The sequence below is a fragment of the Melampsora larici-populina genome, assembly GCF_000204055.1.
Source record: "Melampsora larici-populina 98AG31 unplaced genomic scaffold MELLAscaffold_17, whole genome shotgun sequence".
Taxonomy (NCBI): Eukaryota; Fungi; Basidiomycota; class Pucciniomycetes; order Pucciniales; family Melampsoraceae; genus Melampsora; species Melampsora laricis-populina.
In genome coordinates, this window is record NW_006768781.1 from 1,078,845 (window position 1) to 1,102,186 (window position 23,342).

Here is a 23,342-nt window from a genome sequence, read left to right on the forward strand (position 1 = left end):
AATGTATGTATATGGTCCAAATATGTATGTATAAGGTTATTGCTATGAGGCAAGTGAAGAAGGGTGAAACAGGGTGGCTGAAGGGCTGTGAAAGTGTGGCAGGTGTGTGAAATTCTTCACCTTGTTGACCTTATGATATCTTATGTTGAGAGGAGGGTAATGAGGTGGGAATAAAGTGTGATAGAGGGGCAGGTGTTGTGTAGCCTGGTGAAGATGCCTTGTAGGGTAGAGCTGTGACCCGGCCCTGAACTCTGAGGGTCGGCGCCGGGGCTTTGCCCGACCCTGAGCAGACCCAAGGGCCTTCAAAAAGTGCTCAGGGCCAACCAGGGCATGCCCTGAGCTGATTATAGGTGCTAAAACTGGGCAATACAGTGATTAATGTGGATATTATTGCAATTTTATCTGTGTGAGATGCTTTGTAGAAGCTATATGAGCCTACATCAAAATCAAACAGAGCAACAGGAATAAATTTAGAAAGAAAGATTTTGTCAACACAGCAAAAATACAGCAGGCCTTGAGCGCCCCGGCCCCGCCCGAGGTGCCTGCAGGGCTTTCATCCCCCTAATCACGTGTGTCAGGGCACTTACCGTGTGCCTTCAGAAAGACGTCGGGCAGACTTGGCCGGCCGGGGCCAGGGCCGGGTCACAGCCCTATTGTAGGGTGAACAGCATGACAAGTTTATAGATTGGCTCAAAACTTCAATATGAGAAGCTCACGCTCTATCAAAATCAGAACATTTGTGGTCCTTATACCATGCACTCCATGATTTCATTGAGGCTGTAAAAGATAATTTAAAATTGATAGAATATGTATCATATACTGGACAAGACAACACAGGAATGCCAATCAAAAAAATGCAGGAAACACTCCAATGCCTTTCTATAGATGAACTTCCTGAAAATATTTGACTGGTTATATCTAATATCACCTTGCCAAAACGTAGGGTGTGTTTACTTGAGGAATTTCTGACCAGAAATCACATTCTGCAATTTTTTTTGATGCAAAAATGAAACACACGCCACCAGATAGACACTTTAAATTTTGCAGAATGTGATTTCCCCCCAGAAATTGCTTAAGTGAACGCGCCCTTACTCAATGGATGTGTTTCAATTCTTCAGCCTCAAATTGGAAACCAACTTGAATTTGGAAATTTTCAAGATCTTCCATCTCCTGATGGATAGACTTGTGCACAGCTAAGTGACTTGTTTTCTCTCATCAGAGGGTAAGTGAGCATGAATTTTTAAAAAACAGTACAAAAGGATGTGTCCATCAGATGCAATTTCCAAAAAGACACTCATGAAGTATTTAGAACAAATGATAGGTTTAAGATCATGAATGAGACCCATGACTGTTTAGTCCAAACAACAAAAAAGATTGGGCATGGGAGCCATTCAAGATCAAAATCTTTCAATGACTAAAAAGTGTTTTGCATCACAGTAAGGGCGTGTTCACTTAGGGCCCGTTCACTTAGCGCGGATTTCAAGAAAGCACATTTTGCATGACCACTTTTCTACATGTAGAAAAGTGATTTTTGTAAAAAAAAGCACAAAATCACCTTTTGTGAAAACTTGTGAAAAATGAAGTAATGAATCGTTCACTTTGGTGATCATTAAGGACCGTTTTGAATTTCAAAGATTCAAAACCGCTTTGAGGAATGCAATGAAGAAAGGTTTTGAGCCTTTGATTCATCCAAACCATCCCTTCCACAACTTGCCCATAATGTCAAGTTCTTCTGATTCCGACTCCAACACGTCCTCCATATCAGTTCGACCCGCCATTGAGCTTCTCAAGGTCATCATCAAGGCAGGAATAGACTACGTAGCTTCGATAACCACCAAAAGGAAGCCCTGTAGAACATCAAAGCTTCGAGGAAATCAGTATACAACAGAGATCCTCGAAAGCAGTGATGTTCGATTTCGAGAAGTAGCGCGAATGGACAAGCTTGCCTTCAAGGGCTTGATGAAAGCCGTTGAAGGAAAGCTTGTGGTCCATCGAAAGTGCAGTGTATCGAAGGAAGAACAAGTCTTGATTTTCCTATACATTGTTGGAAACTCAGGAACTAATCGAAACGCCGGCGAAAGATTCCAACGTTCAGGACACACAATCAGCAAGTATTTTAATCGGGTTTGTAAGGTTATAGCATCTCTACAATCTATATACATTGTTCAGCCGACCGATGGCGAGATATGTCCAAAGGAAATCCAAAATAACCCGTGATTTACTCCTTACTTCGACAAATGTGTGGGTGCCATTGATGGCACCCATATTCCTTGCATTGTTCCTTCCGATCGTCGTCCAGCTCATCAAAACCGAAAAGGAGATCTTAGCCAGAACCTCCTAGCGGGATGCTCATTCAACATGTTGTTCACTTTTGTATACGCTGGTTTAGAGGGATCTCACACAGATGCTCGTGTTCTTCATCGAGCGCTTGAAGAACAAAGATTTGTTGTTCCAGAAGGTAAACAACAAGTCTCTACTTTCATGTGAAAGACACAAACAATTGACATCGATTTTCCTCTTTGAAACAGATCGGTTCTACGTTGCCAACGCTGGCTACGCCAACGTACCAGGCTTTCTTACACCGTATCGATCAGTCAGATACCATCTTAAGGAATGGAAAGATTCCGGCTTAACACCACGGACCCCAAAGGAGCTTTACAACCACCGTCATTCTGCACTTCGGATCATTATCGAAAGGATCTTTGGCGTTTCAAAGATGAGGTTCCCTATCTTGGCTCACATGCCCTCTTACCCATACAAAGTTCAAGTAATGATCGTGGTTGCGTGCTGTGTATTACACAATATCATTAAAATAGAAGCTGGCGAGGATGAGTTTTACAAAGAGTACATGTTAAAGGAAAGATTGGAAATGAGGATGGCAGGAGACAATGAACCGGACTGGGTTGAACCTAGCTCAAACGCCCGTACTCAAGCCTCAGATCAAAGAGACGAACTTGCCGAGCGTATGTTCCGGGATTATATGAATGCACCAGTAGCACGTAGACGAGAATAGGTGGCACTTTTGTATTCATCTCGTTTTTGTTTTCACTTTTTGTATCTTTTGTAATCTCACTTTTGACTGTATTCATCTCGTCTTTGTTTTCACTTTTTGTATCTTTTCAAAGACACAGTTTAAATTACTTAGAAGCATAAGTTTACATTACAAAAGCCACGCACAAATTTTTAACTACTATAATGTATGATTTTTATGATTTGTTTGAGTTCTAAGAAACAGAAAAGGAAACAAAAAAAACTAATAGAAATATCAAACTTGAATCAATCATTACATAAATCAAACTTGAATCAATTACTCGTGTTCATCATCCTTTTGCACCTCTTGACACTCTTCTAACACACCAGCTTCGTTCTTCAACCAATCCCATCTATAAGCAGCATCCATATGATAGAAGAAGGATGCTGTATCATCTTTTTTCAACTCATTTGCTACTTTGATGATGTGTTGAGGTTTGAGGTTCTTGGCACATCCCTTGTTAAAGATTGCCATTGCTTCTTGTCGCATCGGATGTTGTTCAGATTTGATTTTAGCAATAACAACCTTGTCGCTATCGTTCTTCTCCTCAAGACTTGTTACTCGATCAACCGCTTTGCTAATAGACTCAGCTACTAGCTTTGGTCCGGTAGTTCTAGTTCGTTTAGCAGTCGAGGTTGAGGCGCCAATCGGGCTTCGTTTGCTGCGTACAAACTTACTTTCAAGGGTCTCATCGCTACCGCTGTCGAGGTCAAGTTCGGATTGTGTGAGTCCATATTTGTTTTGGTGTTTGTTTTGAGACTAGATAGAAAGAAATTAAAGAATGAGATAAGTAAAACAAAATGAATAAAGTAAAACATAAAAAACCTACAGTGGGCTTCTTCTTTTGTGAAGAAGCTGGCCAATTAACTTCAATTTCCTCGAGGTCCGAGTCCTTTTGTGAATTGGATACATGAGATTGATCTTCCTCTTTGTTGGATTTGTTCCCTGATTGAATTTGACCGGTCAAAAAAAGATAGAGGTTAGTATGTGGGAAAGTAGAAGATAATAAAGCATGAATACCATCTTCATCCTTATCTGATTCAACAGGTGATGATGAGGCAGCCTTCTTCTTCTTGCTTTGAGTTCCAAAGCCTTCATTTCCATTCACTCTCAGATGCTTTTCTGGCATGATGGTGGCTACAGCTTGATACGCTGGAAAACCACCGTTACGAATTGGTTTTGTGTCGTGGTTACCAGCCTATTGTACATATTTTAGATCAGAAATTAGATACTTGTTGGATTTGATAAGATTGAAATTAAGAATGTACTTACCACATTGATCCAATGATCCCACCAATCCTTGTCTGCGTGAACTTCACCAGTAACATCGTCAGTTCCAGGCGCACCAGACAAATCCTTAATTTTATCGAAGGCTTTGTAAGTTTTCTTTAACTAGATATCGAAACATATGAAATGAATGATAGAAGCAAATAGAACAATTAGAAAAAAGAATAACAAAAAGAATAACATTGAGCCATAAATGAAAAAATCAAAAAGAATCAAATGTGCCATACCTTTTGAATATGATTCTTCAATCGTGACAAAGGGTCTTTGAGTTTGAACTTTTTGTTGAAATTCTCGGTAACCTGTTTCCATGCATCGGTCTTGAGGCCACCGTCATTGCCTTTACCAATCTCAGTCTGATGTTTAAACTCGTCAATAAGATAAAGAGTGTGACTATGAATCCATGCACCGCCAGTGGTTTCCGGTTCAGTATCTTTCTTAGCTTCAATTGGTTTGTCAACTTTAGATTTGGATTTGGATGAAGTGTTTGATTTGAATGTGATATTTGACTTCGATTTTGATTTCGATTTCGATTTTGAATTCGATTTTGAATTCGATTTTGGTGGAAGAACAGTGACTTCTTCAACAGAACTATCTTCGGAATGAGCCATGCTGGGTGATGATTGAGTTCAAGAAGGACGGTGACAATGGTAGAAGGTGGTTGAAGATGATGATCGGAAGAGTGAGTCTGTACAGTATGGTGAAGGGTGATGGGTGAAGGGTGAAGGGTGAGGTAATCTGTACGGTGAAAGGTGACTTCACCCAAATGTCAAGTTTTGTACGTGGACAGGGACTTGTCCAAATTTGAGTCAAGCGAAAAGGATGGTTAAGAATGTGAAAGGATCACAGAAAGTGATTTCTAGTTGGAAAAATGTGATATTATCACATTTGTGGAAAGCGATGAAACAAGCCTTTTTATAAGCATTCTGTGATTTCCAGAATGCTTGTAAATAAGATATCAAACGCCTTTCACAGAAAGCGATTTTTCGAATTACAGAAAGTGATTTCTTGCGAAAAATCGCTTAAGTGAACGGGCCCTAAGTGAACGTGCCCTTAGTGTTTTCTCTCTTTCTCACTGTTTCTCTCAATTATGTGTGCATTGTTGTCATGAATTGTGGCAATATGATCATCTTTTCAAACCCTTAAGCCACCCACAAGCATAATACTTACTCACAACATATTGCTTGAGTCATGAATGAAAGGATTTATGGTGCATGCCATTTTTTTCAAGAGGAATATAGGTGGGTACTAAAAATCAACTATCCTCAAGTTTATATGCACACCACAAAAGTATCTGTTGCAAATGATTTCATATTAAGTAGTGCCAGTGATTATGTGCGGGAAAAATTATTGCAGAAAAAGAGGTCTCAGTAATGATAAAAATTTGGGAATACCATAGTCAGACACTTTTTTCAACCAAGCTTGGATGTCTAGTGAGGAGAATTGAATGAGAAACCTGTGATGTTCAGGTTATTAGCTTTGCTATAAGACTAACACGCTTGATCAAAGAGAAAGAACAATCTGAGTAAACAAAGATTGTAAAACAAAATATTTGAGTTCAATAAAGAGAACAGGGTACAATGATCAAAGTGGAGAACCTTTTATGAGAACTCAAAATCATTATGTCATTACAGATCGTAAGCAAAATAATGCCATATGCGCATAATAGAAGAACATGTCACTATCTCAATTAGGAGTAATGATCATCTTGTGCGGTCTCTCCATTTGTACTGATCTTTAGTCCGTCAAATGCGGGTCGAACCCACATCGGGCTTTTTGGTTTGCCCATGTAGAGCGCTGTCCGATGGAACAGCTCTGGGTCTTTCCCAATATCCACAAGCCTCATCTGGGTATTAACTTCCTTCTTGTCAATATTTGGAATTCCCTCTCCAAATGCCTTGCATGCACGCTCCCAAGATTTGTGCCTTTTGGTAGAATGATCACTTATAATAAGCGCTAGTAATATTACATAACACTTTGGTGATTAAAGACACTTACGTTACTCCATGTTCAAATCCAACGAGATAAGTCTTCTGTGCACCGAGCCTATGAGCTGTATTCAATGCATCTTCTATCCCAAAGTGAGATGGTCGTGTCACTAGTCTGAGTGTGTCAATAACAAGGATAGGAAGGGAGGGCCGAGGTTGAGGATGTGTCTCCGAAGGGATAGAGCTGGGAACTCCCAGAGAAGCCAGAGCAGTCCATGTAGACTCGGGGATCGAGGACACATCGGACATGTAGACGATTGAGCGGTCAAAAAGGAAACCGGCACATTCGTAGGGACGGGCGTCCTGTCCTTGTCCAACAGTACCATGATGAGCTTTGGAGGCGAATACGTATCAAGGATGGAGGGAAGAAGATATCAGACATGGGTGATATTTCTATTATACATCTTTTGCGAAGTGACCCAAAACGCACTCGTGAGGGGTGTAACACGCAGCCCAAAGAGGTCCAGAGGCTTTTCTCTTTCAAAGATATTCCATTGAAAGGTGGGTACACTTCCCCCTTTGAAAGGTTGAAATTGTCGAGATCAGCAGTCTATCGTCACAAGGGCCAGAAATGAACTACAGCTTACCACCTGTGGCAGTTGAGGGGTCTATCATATAAGGAAACATTTGCTTTATCTGATTATGGGAATGATTGAAGTCATTAGAAATTCTGTGCTTTACTTGCTTTTGTATTCTAAGAGAAAAGTACCGTCAAAAATGTGTCTTGATCACAATAAATAGCCATTGTTTTTTGAATGGGATTTGCTCCGGACGTCCAAGCTACATGCATGAAATTGTCAACATCCTTTTCACTTCTTGGAAGCCGACGTGAAAGATATCTTTGCTAGAGAGAAAACTAACATCTTAAGTCATCTAATCCCAACTATAAATTTATGGAGCCAATGTTTGTTCAGTCTGACGCGCCTCCCCCCAAAAGATAGGATGTGTCTCTAAAAAGAAACTTACGGATGCGTCCGCGCTAAACAGATACTATGAGTCAGTTTGTCTCCATTCAGGGCCACTCCTAGCAAAACAAAAAATGAAACTGGCAATAGAAAGGCGACTGAACTGAGGATGAGTAAGTAAGACAGCATCAATTTTGGAGAGCCCGTTACGCTTGAATAACTCAAGGGCAGAGGTCTGAAAACTTTTCCCAGCATCGATTAATATTGTTTTAGGGGTAGCCTTTTCATTCTTGTCCAAAGTCGGCGGGACAAATCGAAGGATTGCTGAAGTGTTTCCCCTCTTGTCAAAGACAGGAGAATCTGTTGACTTGGCCATGGCTAACTTGCAACCGGCACAAGGTCCTTCGGGTCCCAAGATGCAGCCAGCTTCCGGAATTCGGCCGGAAGGACCTGGAGAGAATTGGCATTGGACGCTATCAGGCTGATAAATGGTTCAGTTTCTGGGAAAAAAACTTACCGGTTCCAAGAAATATCATCTCTAGGTTAGTTGTGGTGGGGGTATCAGTAGCCAATGACTTGGCTACGACTTGACCATTTTCTTTTCCTACAATTGGCACGAGGGGAGCTCTGCTAATATGGATGCATAATAGAATCACTAAAAAAGATAAAAACCACTTCCTATATTCATATCGGTAGGGCTCAAAAGAACAGAGACTTCGAGTCATGTTGAATGAAGACTACGTGTGATAAAATTTGCTCGAGAAATCCTCTATTGGAAACAGCTCACCACAGATGCCACAAACCCTGAAAGGGCTCGACTTATATCTTAAATCCACACTGAAAATTCTGCTTTGCATCAAAAGTGCCAAAAAGATATCAGCCAATGATGTCGAATTAAATTTCACTCTTCCAGTGTCAATTTTGTACAGCTTACGTGATTCTACTCGCAAAACTCGAAGCACATTGGCGAGGAGTTTTACTCAAGGTTTACAGGAGCGACTGTAATAGTGGAGAGCTTGATACACTATGGTCTTAGATCCATAACCTCTGAGCAGTATCCAACCAAAAGATGAGGTCCAAACATTTCTACAACACTCACATTGTGAGATCAGTTCGAGAGGTAACAGATGAACGTGACACCCTCTGTAGTGTCTGAATCCGCGACCCGTTCATACACGAGATTCAATATGTTCCCCCAAGAGATGAGCTATGCACAAATTCTTTCTACAATCCTTATCTGAACTGACGTCCAACTCGCAACCATTAATACCTTAGGCTTCATGCTGTATTGTGGAACAGAGGTGTTCAAACGTGTCGTCCAATTTGCAAATGTGAAACAAGCTTGAAAATCTCATGGTGTCTGTTCAAAGGAGAGGTTTGAAGCATGAGAACCGCTGGTTTCATTGCATGGATCTTTATCATCCATCGATCCCAGCAGAGATATGTACAGGTAGGGCTAGAACAGTGTTGTACCGCAGCCATTCTGTTGCCATGAAACTTCATCAGGCAAATGATTCAATGACAACCAGTTTGTGCGAGAAGTTTGATGAGACGACTTCATCGCAGTGTCGTACCGTGTACGTGACTTAAAGCTCTGCGGACCGAGATTAGTCACGTATTGAGGCGGAAAACCCGTGTCTATCGCTCAGTCCCGACAAATGCCGCCCGGCATGGATTCTCCTCATGCTCCTTGCTGTGTCGAGGTACAGGTCAATTCTAATTTCTGGCAAGTCATTCATTACTACTGCGGCTCACGCTCACACCCGGCGCCTTTTTCGTGGCCCAGGGCATGGCCGTGGCCATGGCCTGCACCCGGCGTGGCCTGCCACGGTCAGGCCCTTTCTAGCCAGGGCCTTACAGTGGCGCCACAATGGCGCCATGATCTGGGGCGCGGATTTGAGAAAACACAACACGCTATCGAGCGTTTACTGATTTCTCAATCTCCCTCGATCCAAATCTCTGTCTATGGAACAGATGCCACTCATCCACTAGCATTTCTTGTTTATGTTTACATCGATCTCTCCATTTCTCATTCTACCTTTTATGCTTATTGACTTTGTTACCCTTTCTTTGTGATGATCAATCGTGGATAATTGATTTTTATTTGAGTGTAGTGAATTGTAAGTATTTCTATTGTTGATATCTTTTATTTGGCTTGCTTTACTATCATCTCTTGAGTCTTTGTAATCAACTTATTGAGCAGGGAATCGAAAGAAAGCAACTCTATATTGTTAATGGTATCATGAAATGAGAACGTTTGATGATTGCCGAGCTCGATTTTGGTCACTGCCCCACCCTTAAGCCTCTCCTTATGGGGCTTAGCTGGACTTGATGCCCTGCTAAGGCCACGGAGGGCCCAGGGCCATGGCAAGGGCCATGGCCTATGCCACGGCCATGGCCCTGAGCCCTACCGTGGCGCCACGAGGCTTCGTGGCTTCGGGTGCGAGCGTGAACTGCGGCATGTTACAGAATTGTCGACCTCTGGGCTCTCTTTTACCATCCTAACATTTCAAGAACCCTTCTCTTTTGCTGACTTAATGTTAAAGTTGTTTCTTTTAGACCCCAGTAGTTATTTTTGGCCCACTCAGCCTGCAAACTGCTCGTATGTACCTTCTTTCTCACCGGCCTCAGTGCGCTTATTGTAAACCCCAAATCTAGCCTCAGCTATGAATCCAGTCTTCAATTCATAGTCAATTCCTTTGTTGGTGTTGTATCAGCTCATCACAACAAATATTTGACCTCAAGCTGTGATGTGTTATCTATCACTGATTTGATTGAAATTTATAGACACATTTAAATAATAGAAAATTGCTGCTAGCCAATCAGGTATAGCCCAATGTGTCCCATTCAAGCCCTTTCTGAAATTCTGAGTTATTTTTTATTGTCTTTTCTTCCTACTCGTAAACTTCTCAAAGAAGTCGTTCAACTGAATCGACTTTATTCTTTGAGTAAAAGTTTCCACTTGTTTTACTTCAAATAGAGGTTTAAGTTACATCAGTGTATCTTTTCACAATTTGATAGAAACATTTTGGAAGGATATTCCGAGAAAGGATTGGTATACAACTCAACCATTGCACCATAACTTTTGATTAAAGTAGATGCCAATATTTTCTAGCTCAGTGCTCTGATTGCTCAAGACATATCTAATTTTCCTTCACCTTGTTTCTCTTCTGTAATCGTTTTCCCATTTTCTTTAGAAAATTGTAACCTCTGAGATTTAGTATACTAACAATCTTTCAGCCAAGTACTCAAACAACTCTGTGAAATCTTGAATTTTCTAGAAGTAACAACTTGACGTTTTTTATGATCTCCATGCCATTTTAATACTTTGGCTTTGAACTTATCAGAATAGTTTCGAATCTTTTTCTTTATTTTTTCATTTTCAAGTTGTTGAAAATTATCAAAGGTTACACAAACTTTTCTGTTTCTGTTTCTTTGGATTAGCTCATAACCGGGTTTGGTACTGAGATTTTGATCATTTTGAAGTGGACTTGGACCAAGGGAAGCATATAAGTTAAGTACTTCCTTCTTCAGTCTCATTCCTTTTCTTCTCATATTTGAGCCAGGATCCAACCTTTGGAAAGCTTTTTCTGTCTTCTTAAATGTTGGTTTGTACTGCTTATCTGATCTGTTCACATAATAAAAAAGAGTAACACATTGAGTGATCATGTGCTTTCATTCAACTACTTTTGAGTCCTTTACCGTTCCCACCTCTTAGTTTTAAGGGGTGATTGGACACTCACAAAAATTTGTCAACCCTGCGCCATGTGGAATTTGGTAGAGAAGATTTCCTAAATGATCTCTTTCTTGTAGAGCGCCATCCGGGCACAATTCCCTCTATGGAAGATGATTCTTGTTCTGATCTTTGTGAATCTATGTAATGGAGGAAACGGAGAGATCAGGCTCCACTTTATGATTCAGAGAGTTTCATAAGAAAAACAACTAACCAGGCCCAGAGGTATATGTGTGGCGAACTTTACTCCGGGAGTTTGTTTTGACCTGAGTACCAGAACTTTCTTGCCTCAGCGCTACACCTTCTTGAAGATTTATTGATTCTTCGGGTTTTGAACGCTCTCGACTTCCGTCATTATCATCCTTTCTCAAATTTGATCCTGGAGATATGAAAACACCCCGCGCTTCTCGGTCCAAAGAGTTTGATGGTGACCATCTATCTGAAATCAAGTCCTTTGAATCCCGAGGTGACTCTTGCACGTTAGGGATAGATGTGTGGTCTGGATTGAACAAGTGTTCATTGGTTGTCACAGGTGTTAGTGATAAATTGAGATCAAACTCATAGGCTTTTCCAGTGATACCTTTGACAGCCATGCATGTGTTTTCTTTTATGGCCAATATTTGATGATGTCTTAAATGCAATAAGATAGGAAATATTACAAGGGTAACCAGGGTTACTTTCATGATTTATCTTGCTGGGATTTCAATCCGACAATTTCTGAACAATTTCTGAGTGATATGTGTGTACAAAGGAAGGTAAAGACCTGTGTTATCTTCACTTTCAGGCATCTATTATGAAACTAGGGAGGAAATTGTTGTGCCTCATATATATGGGGAAGCTGATGATGATCTATACATCACCTGAAGTGCATCACCACTGCCGTGTTAAGCGCGATACCAAAGCCGTTCAATTTTTTTCTCGATCATATGACACACTGATCGTATATGCGTCATATGAGCCAAGTACAGCTCCAAGATCTGAGACGAGTATAGCAAAATACACCGCGCTTAAAACCATAAAAATCGCAGAAAGAAGCCCAAAGCGAAGGGAAGATACACGCACAATACGAGAACCAAAAGTGAACGCCTAAGAAAATTATCACCCGAGTGTAATTGATCTCTCCAATTATTGAGGCAAGCCGTGCGCATGAGAATCCACAGGCGCCATGAGGATTCAGTTGATCTAAGACTTGTAAAGATACGATGATCATTCAGAAAAGGTAAACACAAGATGACTTGAGATGGAAAATGGGTAACGGTGACAAAAGTTCAAAGCGAACTGGAGTCAACGATGACATGATTCAAAGGCTCTTGTTCACCCTTATCCACAGGCTTTTAGAGCTTTTAACGGTCTCAAGGTTTAAAGCTTTTAGCTATCTCAATGTCTCCTTGGGAGAATTCTTCAGGGTGCTAACGTTGGCGGAAACTTAAGTTCCACTGAGGTTCTGGGAGTCAAAAAAAATGAAGAGTAAAGTGATTCTTCCGCAAAACGCCGTTAAGCTTACAGTGATCGTGTAGTTATTCATACAACAGAAAACAGATATAAGAGACAATGATAGGAAAAGATTTTGTTATTTGAAACAATTTTTGAAGCTAGGCAGTGTCTTTAGATTTAGCACTCATACGCCCAGATCCCATGGAAGCAAGTCCCGGTATACCACCCCCTAAGCTCGGAATTCCTCCCGTTCCACTACTACTACCACCGAAACTTGGGATTCCCCCCATTCCACTACCACCACCAAAACTTGGAATCCCCCCCATTCCACCACTACCACCTCCGAGCAAAGACGAGATACCAGTACTATCACCAGTGCCAGATCCGATAGAAGGAAGTCCTGAAATACCGCTACCAAGGCTTGGTAATCCTCCGATAGTGCTACCAGAGCCAAACCCTGAGAGAAGTCCATTACCGCCACCAGTAGTACCTTGACTGGAAGTCGTGCCTTCTGATCCGGATGATCCTTTATCCCCATCTTCGGAACAGGTGGAGCATTCACACAAAAATGAAAGACGGAGATAAATGTGAAGATGATGATCAGCATTGCTCCCATTCAGCGTAAGAAAAGTGTGCAGGAAAGGGAGTGACGTTGTCCTCACACACCTGCATTGTAACCGGGTTTAGATGAGTGGTTCCCATCCAACGCATTCTTCAGTTTAGAAGATGCAAATCTCACAGCTTCCTTCTCGCTGGCTGATCCAGGGTACTCTAAATGAGCGACGATGGAACCAGTGGTTTGACAAATCATGTCTCCAGTCAAGCAACAATCAAAAGTGACCGAAGAGAACTTGTCTGGCATCCTAATACCAGTGGCAGAAGCATCACCTGCTCCACCTTTCTGTTGATAGAAATCGAGCAAATCGAAACAATTCATACATTATTCTTTTGTTTGGAAACTGATGGAAGAAACTTCAAGAGATAAGACTAACTGCAGAACAGGCATTTTGAGGTGCACCTCCTTTGAAATAAGGATTTCCGTACAAGACAATTGCAGCGATCGAGGATGAAGAATCTGAAATCTTGTTCATTGTCTGAGTTACTACCATGGCCTATGATCGCGAACAAGAAAGGAATTAGGAAAGATGATGAATAAAAGAATAAGGTTCCAGAGAGAGAGAGAGAGAGAGCTAAAGTTCACGTACACCTTCAGAGTAGCCAATTAAAACGTAAAGTTGCTCGGGACACTTCTTTTGCTGATCAGATATATATCGAATCGCATCAGAAGCTCCTTGACCTGGTCCAGTCATATAGTCCACTGTTGCTGGATAATGGACCTCATAGACTGCACCGCCAGGAACAGCAGATAGAACTCCGTTGATAAATCCACGACATCCCGTAGGGCTGACTTGATTCTCTCCAGTTCCTCTGGCACTGTAGACAAAACAAAAAGGTAGGAGAAGATCGAATGTTAAAGTTCGTCCATAAGAAAGTCATGAATGATCGAGGTAACAAGAAAAGAGGAGGGAGGCTCTGATAAAGACACGATGAAGAAGATGAAATGATGCAAGACTCTCACCTTATGATTTTGTACTTGGAACATCCCCCTCCACCACTGTTGTCTACAGAGCTTCCACCCAACATACCACCCAAAGCTCCGAGGCCGGAGCCCCCACTTCCTGATCCACCTGAACCCAAAAAGTTACCGCCCAAACCACTCAAACCAGACCCACCTAATCCTTCCAATCCATTCCAAGCTTTCTCGCCCACTTTACCTTCTTGATTGGGTTGCGATGATGGGAGCGTAAGTAGCCCTTCTAAGCGGGCGAAGTAAATACAGAGGGTAATTGCAAGGTTAAGAGACTTCATATTGTCTTTGATAACCCAGCCATTCAAACAAAAGAAATAGTAACACGACAATGAGCTTAGGACCTCAACATCATACGCTTTCAGATAGGCAGAGATTTAATTATGGCGCATCACGCACCTTTGACTGTTGAAACTTAAACGGAGAGTTGATGACAAGTTATTCTTGATGAGGAAGTTCGATAAATGATTCAAAGCGCTACTAGAATCAACAACGCATAAATATCTGAGGAGGCCTTGAGATGAAGCGAGAAAGGTGACTCGAAGGCTGCATTTTATGCTCGACCTTCACGACTGTTTGTTCTCTTCGCGTACGAAGTCCATCTGGAGTCTGGGCATGCTCGAAGTCATGAGCTCGAAGTATGATCCGACGCATTCAGCTCACGAAACCGTCTGGTAGTTTCAAGTTCCACTGGATGAGCCGCAGTCGTATCGATGGTGAAGAAATTGATTATCATAGTAGCAGAGGGTGAAGATTTGAGATCTGGCATCATCAACTTGATCTACTCAGTATCATCATTTGAAACAGACTTGTGTTCACCATTTTTCTCTTGTAGTGAGTGAGATTATTTCCATTTAGGCCTTCGATCCCACCGATTCATCCAAGCAAATATTTCCACTTATCCTTACAACCAACCCACAACCCTTGCAAGGGGCGAATAACAAGTTGACTCTCGCAAGAGTGAACTTTTCGTCATGAAACCCTGAGATCCAGCGATCGCCATGTCCATTTTACGATCAAGGGGCCAAAGTCTTTGACTTCCATACTATCTAGCTAAACGTATACATCCTTCACACAAGCTAAAACCAATGACATTTTACTTTTGAAAGATGTCGTGAGCCAGTCAGTCCAAATTAAGAACTCTGGATTGGGTTTATATTCCCTAGCGACTTGCTTTCAAAGTCTTGAGACCGCAGTAGTGTGATTCGTCATCCCTAGACTGTTCTTCATCATGGTCACACACGTCACCACACGTTTCGTAAAAAGCTCATGTTCAAGTCATGGCATTTTTGAATGATGAACCTCCTGCACAAATGAAACTCATGCAGACGACGATACACATAACTGAATGTTGACACTGATCTTCTCGATATGGACTTGAAGATTGTGACGAGTTGACCTGAAAAGTGGCTCATCTCATACACTGAGTCTAGACTCGATAATGACACAATCCATCGATCACTTTCAACTTTCCCTCAACCTTGTTAGTCTAAGCAATCACACCAGATCATCATCACCTTTAAAAATCGATTGTCGAAGTGCGTACATACACATCTGCTCGGTCCTTGCATCTCTACAATGTCGTGATTTTTAGTATTGTCAATAGCCTCATGTTCCGCTAGTGGCTCTATATGATTGAGATATGTGAGAAACGAGGTGGACAATACGCAAGGCCTGATTGTATGGTCCTCACTTTGTGATCGTCATGTTTCATTTTTGGATTGAGATCATACACACATTCTTGAAGGGAATCTTGTGCTCGAATTCAAGTCAAATGTTGCTAAACTTTCTTATTTCATAAACTTGTCGCTGTAGAGATTGATTGTATGACCTTGCACGTTTTCTTGCGCTGAAGTTCCACTCTTGAATACGGATGATACGGATGATACAATGGTTTTGTTGATGGTGGCATATTAAAATGCTGATGAGTGACGAGTGCGCTATGACAATTGTGACTGGAGTCTGGCAGTGGCAGGTGACTCGATGGGTTGAGACATGTCACGGTACCAGAAAGAGAGTGAGTCGGGACCCGGGTCGCGTCGCGTCAAGAGAATCCGAGAAGTTGATCAGTTTACAAAAACCCAATCTGAACTCATTCTCACTCAAGTTAGCCTTTCAATTTCTCATTCTCATTCTCAACTAAATCAGAAAACAACAAAATGTCACCAACATCACCCAATCATATTATCAAAAGAGCTAAAACAGTTTATGGAATACCTCGTGAACCACCGATTCAAATCATCAATCAAAATCAATCAGAACAATCAGAAGAATCAAATCCGACTTCTCCTTTACCTTTCCTCAATCGTAAAAGTCTTCAAGATCAATTAGCAGAAATAGATAATTTAGATGATGATCAATTACCACCCATACCATCATCACAAGGAGAAGTTCAACTTTCTCCTACTGTTTCTACAACTCATGATCAAACTGGATCCACAATGAATCGATTATGTTCATCACAAAGTAATTTTACTACTCAACCACCTACTTCAATTTCAAAATCAATTGCTGCCCTTACTGGTTCTCCTTCTAGTCATGGTCCTTTTACTCCGCCTGATTTGTCTCCATCATTACTTAGACCTCCCGTCGAAAAAGAACAAAATCATACGCGAAATAGAATCCGAATTAGTAACTCAGATGATGAAGATGAAGAAGATCAATTACTGCCTAAACCTAATACCAAAGCTATTAGTCCCCCTCCCCAACACTGGATCCTCAGCGTCAAGATGACGATGACTTTTTACCTGAATTTTGATCCTACTTATATTGATGAAGAGGGGGGGGGGACGCGCAATCGCTGAAGCTGAGGCTTCTCTTCAAGCCGATTGTGATACACCGGGAGAAGAAGAAAGTACAGAAAATCAGTCTGGTAAGAGGAGGTTGGTCAGTGGGAGTGAATCAGAAGCTGAAACGCCTAAAAATAAGAAACTCAAGACTAAGAAAGCCAAGGTATGACTTTCTTTTGAATCGATACACGAAAAAGGTTATTGATGGACCCTTTTTCGATTTTTCGGTTAGGGTCTTAACAAACGAGCAAAGGAAGAGATGGATCGACATCTGGCCGCTTTGACACGTAGTAAGTTTCAAAATCATCAGTCATTCGAGTCGAACAAGATACAAAATTTTTACAATTTTGCATTGAATTGCTAATCTTTTTCTCTCTTGTTTTACAGAGAAAGACGTCAAACTTGTTGGCGCTTGTAAACAGCCTAGTACCTCACTAGATGCCATCTTTTCGAAACTCGCCCAACCTAAGAAGTCAGTATAGTCTTGTTTTTCCGTTTCCATTCATTTTGCTTATACTAGCGATACTCTATTTCATAGGACATCGAACAACCACCAATCTCTTCCTACAGAGCCAATCCAAGAGTCATCTAAGAAAGCATCCACTTCAAGTCTAGAAACCATTGAAAAGACTGATGGTCCAGTCCCAGACGACGATGAAGACGACTTACCAGATCTCGATCAAGTTTTTGCAGAACCACTCAAACTTCCTTCCCGGACTTCGAACAAGCTTAAACTTTTAGAAACTCGAAAAAAAGAACTCTTAGCGAAACAAACTGAACCAATAGAAGAACAACCGAAAAAGAATGATAAGAAAGGCAAAGGAAAAGAACAGGAAGTTGAAGATAATAACTCAGATTCAGATTTAGAAGTGGTAGATTTCCCATCCAAAAGCACTATGACCTCTCGTGCTCCAACAGCCTTGAAGCGAGTTAGATCAGCTATCAAACCTGTTGTTTCACGCTCCTCGCTTAGACTTTCAACACATCAAGCAGGACCCGAAAGAAGTGTTTCAGCTAAGACTTCAGATCGTAGGACGGATCATAATCTTACATTTATGGAAGATTTGAAAACTCGATCTGCTTTAGACAGTGCTAGGGAACGTAAACGGAAAGAGCAAGAATTCATTGACCACACTGGTCTTAAATCGGCTAGTGTCTCGAAGAAACCTGTGGCTGCTGTGGAATTGAATATCAAGGATATCTTGAAGAAGAAGGATGATGATGATGTTGAGATGAACGAGAAGGATGATGAGGAAGAGGACGATGAGGATTGGAATGGTGACCATGACGATGAAGAGGGTGATGAATTGGGAAGTGGTAGTGAGGTGGGTTCAGTGGAAGACGAAGCACAAGAAGAAGAAGAGGAGGAGGAGGATAAGATGGAAGAAGATATGCCCAGTGGTGGACAAGTTGTTCGTGATATGGACATTGATGATGAGCTTCCTGCCGAAGTTACCAAACGACGACAGCTACGGGTGATCGAATCTCCTGAACCAGAAGCAATGTCACTCAAAAGCGCTACCCCGATAGATTTGACAGGCTTTAGAGCAGTTTCCTCTTGTCCTCAAGAGCTCGTTACCAATACTCTTGATCTTGATGATAATCCATCACCTTTACCTGGGTTTGAAGAGAATGAAGATTGTTTACCCGGCTTTGGTAGATCTACTACTACCACTAAGAAACTCAACCCGACAGCCGAACAATCTCAAACTAATTTTACTCAACTATTCGAAGCTGAAGGTAGTATAAGTCAACCACCTATCGGCTTATTGAAACAGAATAAAGAGAATGGTATCAGTGAAGAAGATGAAGATGGATTTGCACCAACTTGTGTGTTACCTGAAGTGAATGTTTTACCTGAAGAAAGAGAAAGGGACATGATGATAATGATGTTAGGAGGACAAAAAGATGAAGCTGTAGGAGATTTAGAACCAGCTCAGTATATCAATGATCGAGGGTGAGTCATTTTTGATTAGTTCACGTCTTCTTGAAATTTTCAATGTTTTCTTAACGATTCAATTTATTTCTTTTTAGACTATTGACACAGAATAAGCCATCACACGGTCAACTACCACCAGATTCGCCACTCTTTTCACAAGATTGTGTAGCTGCCAGAACTCCATTTGCTTTACGAAAAGAATTGGTGATTGAAGGTTCACCATCTTTACCAAGAGTTATTGAACGACATGGTGATGATCGAGAAGGTTCTCCTATTACTACAAGTGGTGTTCAAAGGAAAGTAGGTAGGATCGTACTTGCAGATGACGATGATGACGAAGCAGAAGAACAGGAAGAACAGGAAGAGATAGGCAAAGGGAAAACAGTTGATGCATTTTCGGTGTTGATGAAGAAACATACTGTAGAGGCAGAAACGGTGGTACAAGAATCGACTAAAGTCAAGAAATCCAGGAAACTGAATCTCAAAAACTTCATGGCAGATCAAGCAGATGAATCAGACGAAGAAGGAGCTTTTGGAGGAGACACAGGAGGAGGATCCGATTCAGATTCAGATGGAGATTCAGAAGCGGCCAGATCGATTTATGAAGCATTAGTAGATGATAAAGAAGATGAAAGAGATGAAAATACCAAATTAGAAGGAGAAGAAGCCTTGGAAGAATTATTAAAATTACAACAAAAACAATTAGAAGAAAAACAACAACGAGATATCGAAAAGGTTATCGAAGGTAAGTTGAGGAAAAAACAGGCTGGAGTACATGGGGGTGGGATTTCGGAATCTGAGTCTGAAGATGATGATGAGATTGAAAATGTCAAGGCTCAACAAAGGTTTCAGGAACAATTGAAAAAGAAAAAGAAACGTGCGATTCATGAGTTAGGTAAGCTTGATGATCATCAATCGTTTTTGATTTGTGATTCAAAAGTGTATGAAGTAGGATACTGATTTGATTTTGGTTTGGTGGAAATCTTGATCAGGCAAAAAACATGAATCGTTTTATAAATCTTATGAAGAAACTACAATGGTAGAAGATGATGATGTCTCTTTTCTTCAAAACCAAGAAGCAGATGAACAAGGATCAGAAAATGAAGGTGAAGATGAGGAAGATGAGGAAATGAGAATTGAAAGAAAATCTGTGGTGATCAAATCTGAGATTCAGGGTCGAGATCCTGGGTTATCAGCTATTGAAAGATATAGAGTCAGTTTTTTTTCTTCAAGTTTTTTCAAAGAGTGGATCAGTCAATTTGGAGTTGTCTTGATAGTTCACTGTGGCTTGAGTTTTATGGGAAAGATGTGAATTCAATTTGATCTGACCAATGCTTTTAAATGATTTTTTTTATCTCTTTATTTCAAAAATGGTTCTTTCACAAACACAGAAACAGGAGGAAGAAGAAGAAGAAATTGAAGAAGAAGAGATAGAGATTAAAGAAGAATATAGATTTGAAAAAGATAGTAGTCCGATTGAATTGATGAATATCAATATGAGAATCAACGATCCACTTTCAAAAACTCGAATGATAAATCCTTTAGAATTTAAACATTCGGATTTAGATGTAAGTTTTTTTTACCCTCATTACCTTTTTTTTGAATTGTTTACAGGAAAAAAAACTGATGAAACAAAATGATATGTTGTTTGAATCAAATAGGGATATTATAATACGAAACAGATTAATAAATTATCAGAAAGACAAATGGGATTAAAAGTTGATATGGGACGTGAAGATAGAAAAACGATTGGACCATCTAAATCTAGTTCGATTACTTATCAACAACAAATTGGAAAGAAATTAAATAAACAAAAGACTATTGAAGAAAAAGAAAAAGAAAATCAAATGGAGAGTAATGAGAATGGTAAAAGTAAAAGTAAAGAAGAAAAAATCGGTGAAGCTGGAGCATTGGGTTTGGCTAAATTGAAAAATAAAAAAATCGTTGGAAAATCTTGATTTATATTAGGTTTCTTTTCTCTTTGGGAATATTTTATTCGGTTTTTTTGTTTTTGTTTTTGTTTATATAGGAAAAGCTTTTTTTTGATAATTTATAAGAATAAAATGTTGTGTGTGTGTATTACATTTTGTAATTGATTTTGAGGTTTACTTTGTCGTCTTTTGATTGGATTTATTTTGGATTTATTTTAGAAGTAGATAGTAAAGTGGATAAGTAATATTGTTAAGTTGGTTGCTGTGCGTTCATTGTTCATATAAGATCCTCAAGCCCTAAAGCTGATCTGGATTCTGGGCAATTGAGAGAATTGAATATCTCTGAATTTGAGTTGGTACATCCTTTTGTTGATGATAGAGTAAGTTATCGAGAAAAGCTTTGTATGGCGATGGCATGTGTGCATCGCCATCTAGATTTTGACCTCGCAGGCCTTGGATGAATTCATGGGATATCCTAAATAGCTTTCATGTTTTGGTGAGGTTTGGTGGCTGTAACTGTGTACGTCGTGCACTGCCATGTTCCGATTTACCGGGTGCAGTTTAAATCTATTTAAATCTCAACTTCGCATTAATGATCTCCTAGCTGAGCTCCTTCTCAATCGAGACCCGCGCGGAGCGAGAACTGGAGTTTCAATTTTTGCAGAATGTCGTCTGCAACAATTTGAGAACTAAGCGTCTTTATTGCAGCAACACGAACAACACAAGAACAGAACAACTAAACAAGAAGAATTAGTGCACAGAGAAATCGTAACATTTGGTTGGGCATGAGTAAACAAGGCCAACACAGGTTTGTATTCGGTGATTGCAGCACAACACAGGGCTGTAGGAGATTTATCAATAATTCGGAGTTTTAATGCTTCAAATATACAAATATCATACCTAGGTCACTGACTCCTCCTATGGGTGTTGTGGTGATCGGAAGGTTGTTAAGAGGTATAGAGTGAAATGATTGAAGGGTGTAAATGAAAAATAAAAGAACTCCATGATATAAGTGAAAAGCTTTGACAAAAGGAATTTAGAGACTCAAAAGAGAGAAAAAACAAAGCACAAAACAGAGCGCAACTTTAATAAACAAAAGTATTTGAATATGTAAAGATTTTCCATAACAAAATTCATCAATTTGGAAATGTTTACCTTCATTGGGAACGGTAAAGATATCAAATGCATATATTGGGAATGGGTATGATTTCAGATGCAACATTGTCTGCATCGCCTCTCACTTTGGATCGGATGTGCTCAGAGCAGATCATATGACGCGGGGGGATGAGATACTAAATTTTTGCTGAGGATTTCTACGACTTCAAAGCATTTCTTTAGCTATAAAGGTCGCTTCAAACGGCCCTCCTCATCATTCCAATCACCCCTCATCAGCAAACATATCATTCAATACTTACCAATTTATATAACCATCTGTTAAATTTTAATTCTTCTGCTTCCAATTCTACGCATCCCATCTTCAATCATGCTTACTTCAATTAAAAGCTTAGTCTTATTTGTGATCATGACTTATTCCGTATCTGCAATGACTGTGGCAGTTTCCAATTGTCGACAACCCGGCGCGGTGACCATTGAGGACTGTACCAAGTAATTTTCTGCAGCACTTAATTGTTTGATTTATCCTAGATTCTCTTCTGATTCATAATTTTTTCTGCTTTCTGAATATGTAATCTTTCAAAATTCGATTTATAGTGCCTTGTCTACCTATCACACAGACCACCATGGCTTCGTCAGTCAAGACAAACCCGACAATCAAAAATCATGTGGTTCATGTCAGGTACAATCATCTGACAAAAATTCTGCGTTGTGAAATGATCCGAAAATTAACCTGATGACTTTTTCATTTTTTCTTTTCTTCCTTTTCTAGATTCATGTTTACACCGGCAATGGTGAAAACCTCAAGTTGTGAGTCATCATATTACACTTTCCTCAATCAAGTAATTTGGTTTGCTGATATTATTGATTGATTGATTTCTATGATAGCTCGATGGAAGGCGCACAAGCAGCCTTAGATAGGGTGTTGAGGACTTGTGGAAATGGGGTATGTTGTCATCAAACTCAATTTGTTCAACTACTCTCACAATACTAATATTGATTTTCTATCTCTTGTTTTTCTTTCTTCAGTATGGAGCAATGGCTATCCCTGAGACGAGTTATGATCACCATTTAGTTCCTACAGTTCTTTCAGTTGAAAAGGGATCTGGTAGACATTGTGATACTCACGGAGATTTCTAGAGAACTCGGAATATATACTACTTAGTTACCTTGTCATGTCTTTCATTGTTTTTGGACAATTTTTCTTTTTACATACGTGAATTTTCACATTTCTGTTCTTGTAGCAAACTCCATATTCATGAAATTCTCTGTTTCCTGTTCTTTGATATAGTGTATAGAAAGAATCAAGTTTGTCAATTGTTGAACTGACACCGGAGCATCCAGTAGTCATAACTTCCATGCTGATAGACTCCCCACACCTTGTGATTTGCTCACTCAATCTCACAGGCAAAGGGATTTGACCCAAAGCCACTGCAAAGTTCAAACACGCAGGAAACATTAACTAGTTGTGAACTAAAAGTCATGACCACACGCTTGAAGCATAGAAACCTGCGGTACCATAGACATAAAGACTCTGTTGTTTCCTGGTACTTCTGTTTTAAACTTTTGATCTCGTCATCAGTTCACCATCTCTTCAATACTTGCAT

The 23,342-nt window shown here is 40.3% G+C and overlaps 6 protein-coding genes across 6 annotated transcripts; 4 read left to right on the forward strand and 2 right to left on the reverse strand.

The window, feature by feature from the left end:
* Positions 1–6,005: 6,005 nt before the first annotated feature.
* Positions 6,006–7,933, reverse strand: MELLADRAFT_124039 (Hypothetical protein; the record flags this gene model as incomplete). The annotated part of the gene is made up of 9 exons (XM_007409818.1): positions 6,006–6,240; positions 6,314–6,635; positions 6,734–6,820; positions 6,891–6,939; positions 7,013–7,083; positions 7,165–7,186; positions 7,270–7,282; positions 7,373–7,658; positions 7,726–7,933. 9 exons carry the CDS (start codon positions 7,931–7,933, stop codon positions 6,006–6,008), a joined length of 1,293 nt encoding a protein of 430 aa, XP_007409880.1.
* A 4,600-nt stretch (positions 7,934–12,533) lies between these two features.
* Positions 12,534–14,244, reverse strand: MELLADRAFT_86278 (family 5 carbohydrate esterase; the record flags this gene model as incomplete). Its single annotated transcript, XM_007409817.1, has 5 exons — positions 12,534–12,913; positions 13,042–13,276; positions 13,368–13,487; positions 13,581–13,809; positions 13,955–14,244. 5 exons carry the CDS (start codon positions 14,242–14,244, stop codon positions 12,534–12,536), a joined length of 1,254 nt encoding a protein of 417 aa, XP_007409879.1.
* Positions 14,245–16,122: 1,878 nt separating this feature from the next.
* Positions 16,123–16,767, forward strand: MELLADRAFT_86279 (uncharacterized protein; the record flags this gene model as incomplete). The annotated part of the gene is made up of 1 exon (XM_007409748.1): positions 16,123–16,767. One exon carries the CDS (start codon positions 16,123–16,125, stop codon positions 16,765–16,767), a length of 645 nt encoding a protein of 214 aa, XP_007409810.1.
* Positions 16,768–17,011: 244 nt separating this feature from the next.
* On the forward strand, positions 17,012–19,169 carry MELLADRAFT_86280 (uncharacterized protein; the record flags this gene model as incomplete). Its single annotated transcript, XM_007409749.1, has 5 exons — positions 17,012–17,042; positions 17,140–17,224; positions 17,291–18,709; positions 18,787–19,075; positions 19,116–19,169. 5 exons carry the CDS (start codon positions 17,012–17,014, stop codon positions 19,167–19,169), a joined length of 1,878 nt encoding a protein of 625 aa, XP_007409811.1.
* Positions 19,170–19,269: 100 nt separating this feature from the next.
* On the forward strand, positions 19,270–20,893 carry MELLADRAFT_71857 (uncharacterized protein; the record flags this gene model as incomplete). The annotated part of the gene is made up of 5 exons (XM_007409750.1): positions 19,270–19,426; positions 19,537–19,586; positions 19,684–19,904; positions 20,083–20,259; positions 20,353–20,893. 3 exons carry the CDS (start codon positions 19,728–19,730, stop codon positions 20,647–20,649), a joined length of 651 nt encoding a protein of 216 aa, XP_007409812.1.
* Positions 20,894–22,014: 1,121 nt separating this feature from the next.
* MELLADRAFT_71858 (uncharacterized protein) lies at positions 22,015–23,054 on the forward strand (the record flags this gene model as incomplete). Its single annotated transcript, XM_007409751.1, has 5 exons — positions 22,015–22,227; positions 22,333–22,417; positions 22,508–22,545; positions 22,624–22,681; positions 22,765–23,054. 5 exons carry the CDS (start codon positions 22,106–22,108, stop codon positions 22,873–22,875), a joined length of 414 nt encoding a protein of 137 aa, XP_007409813.1.
* Between the last annotated feature and the right edge of the window lie 288 nt (positions 23,055–23,342).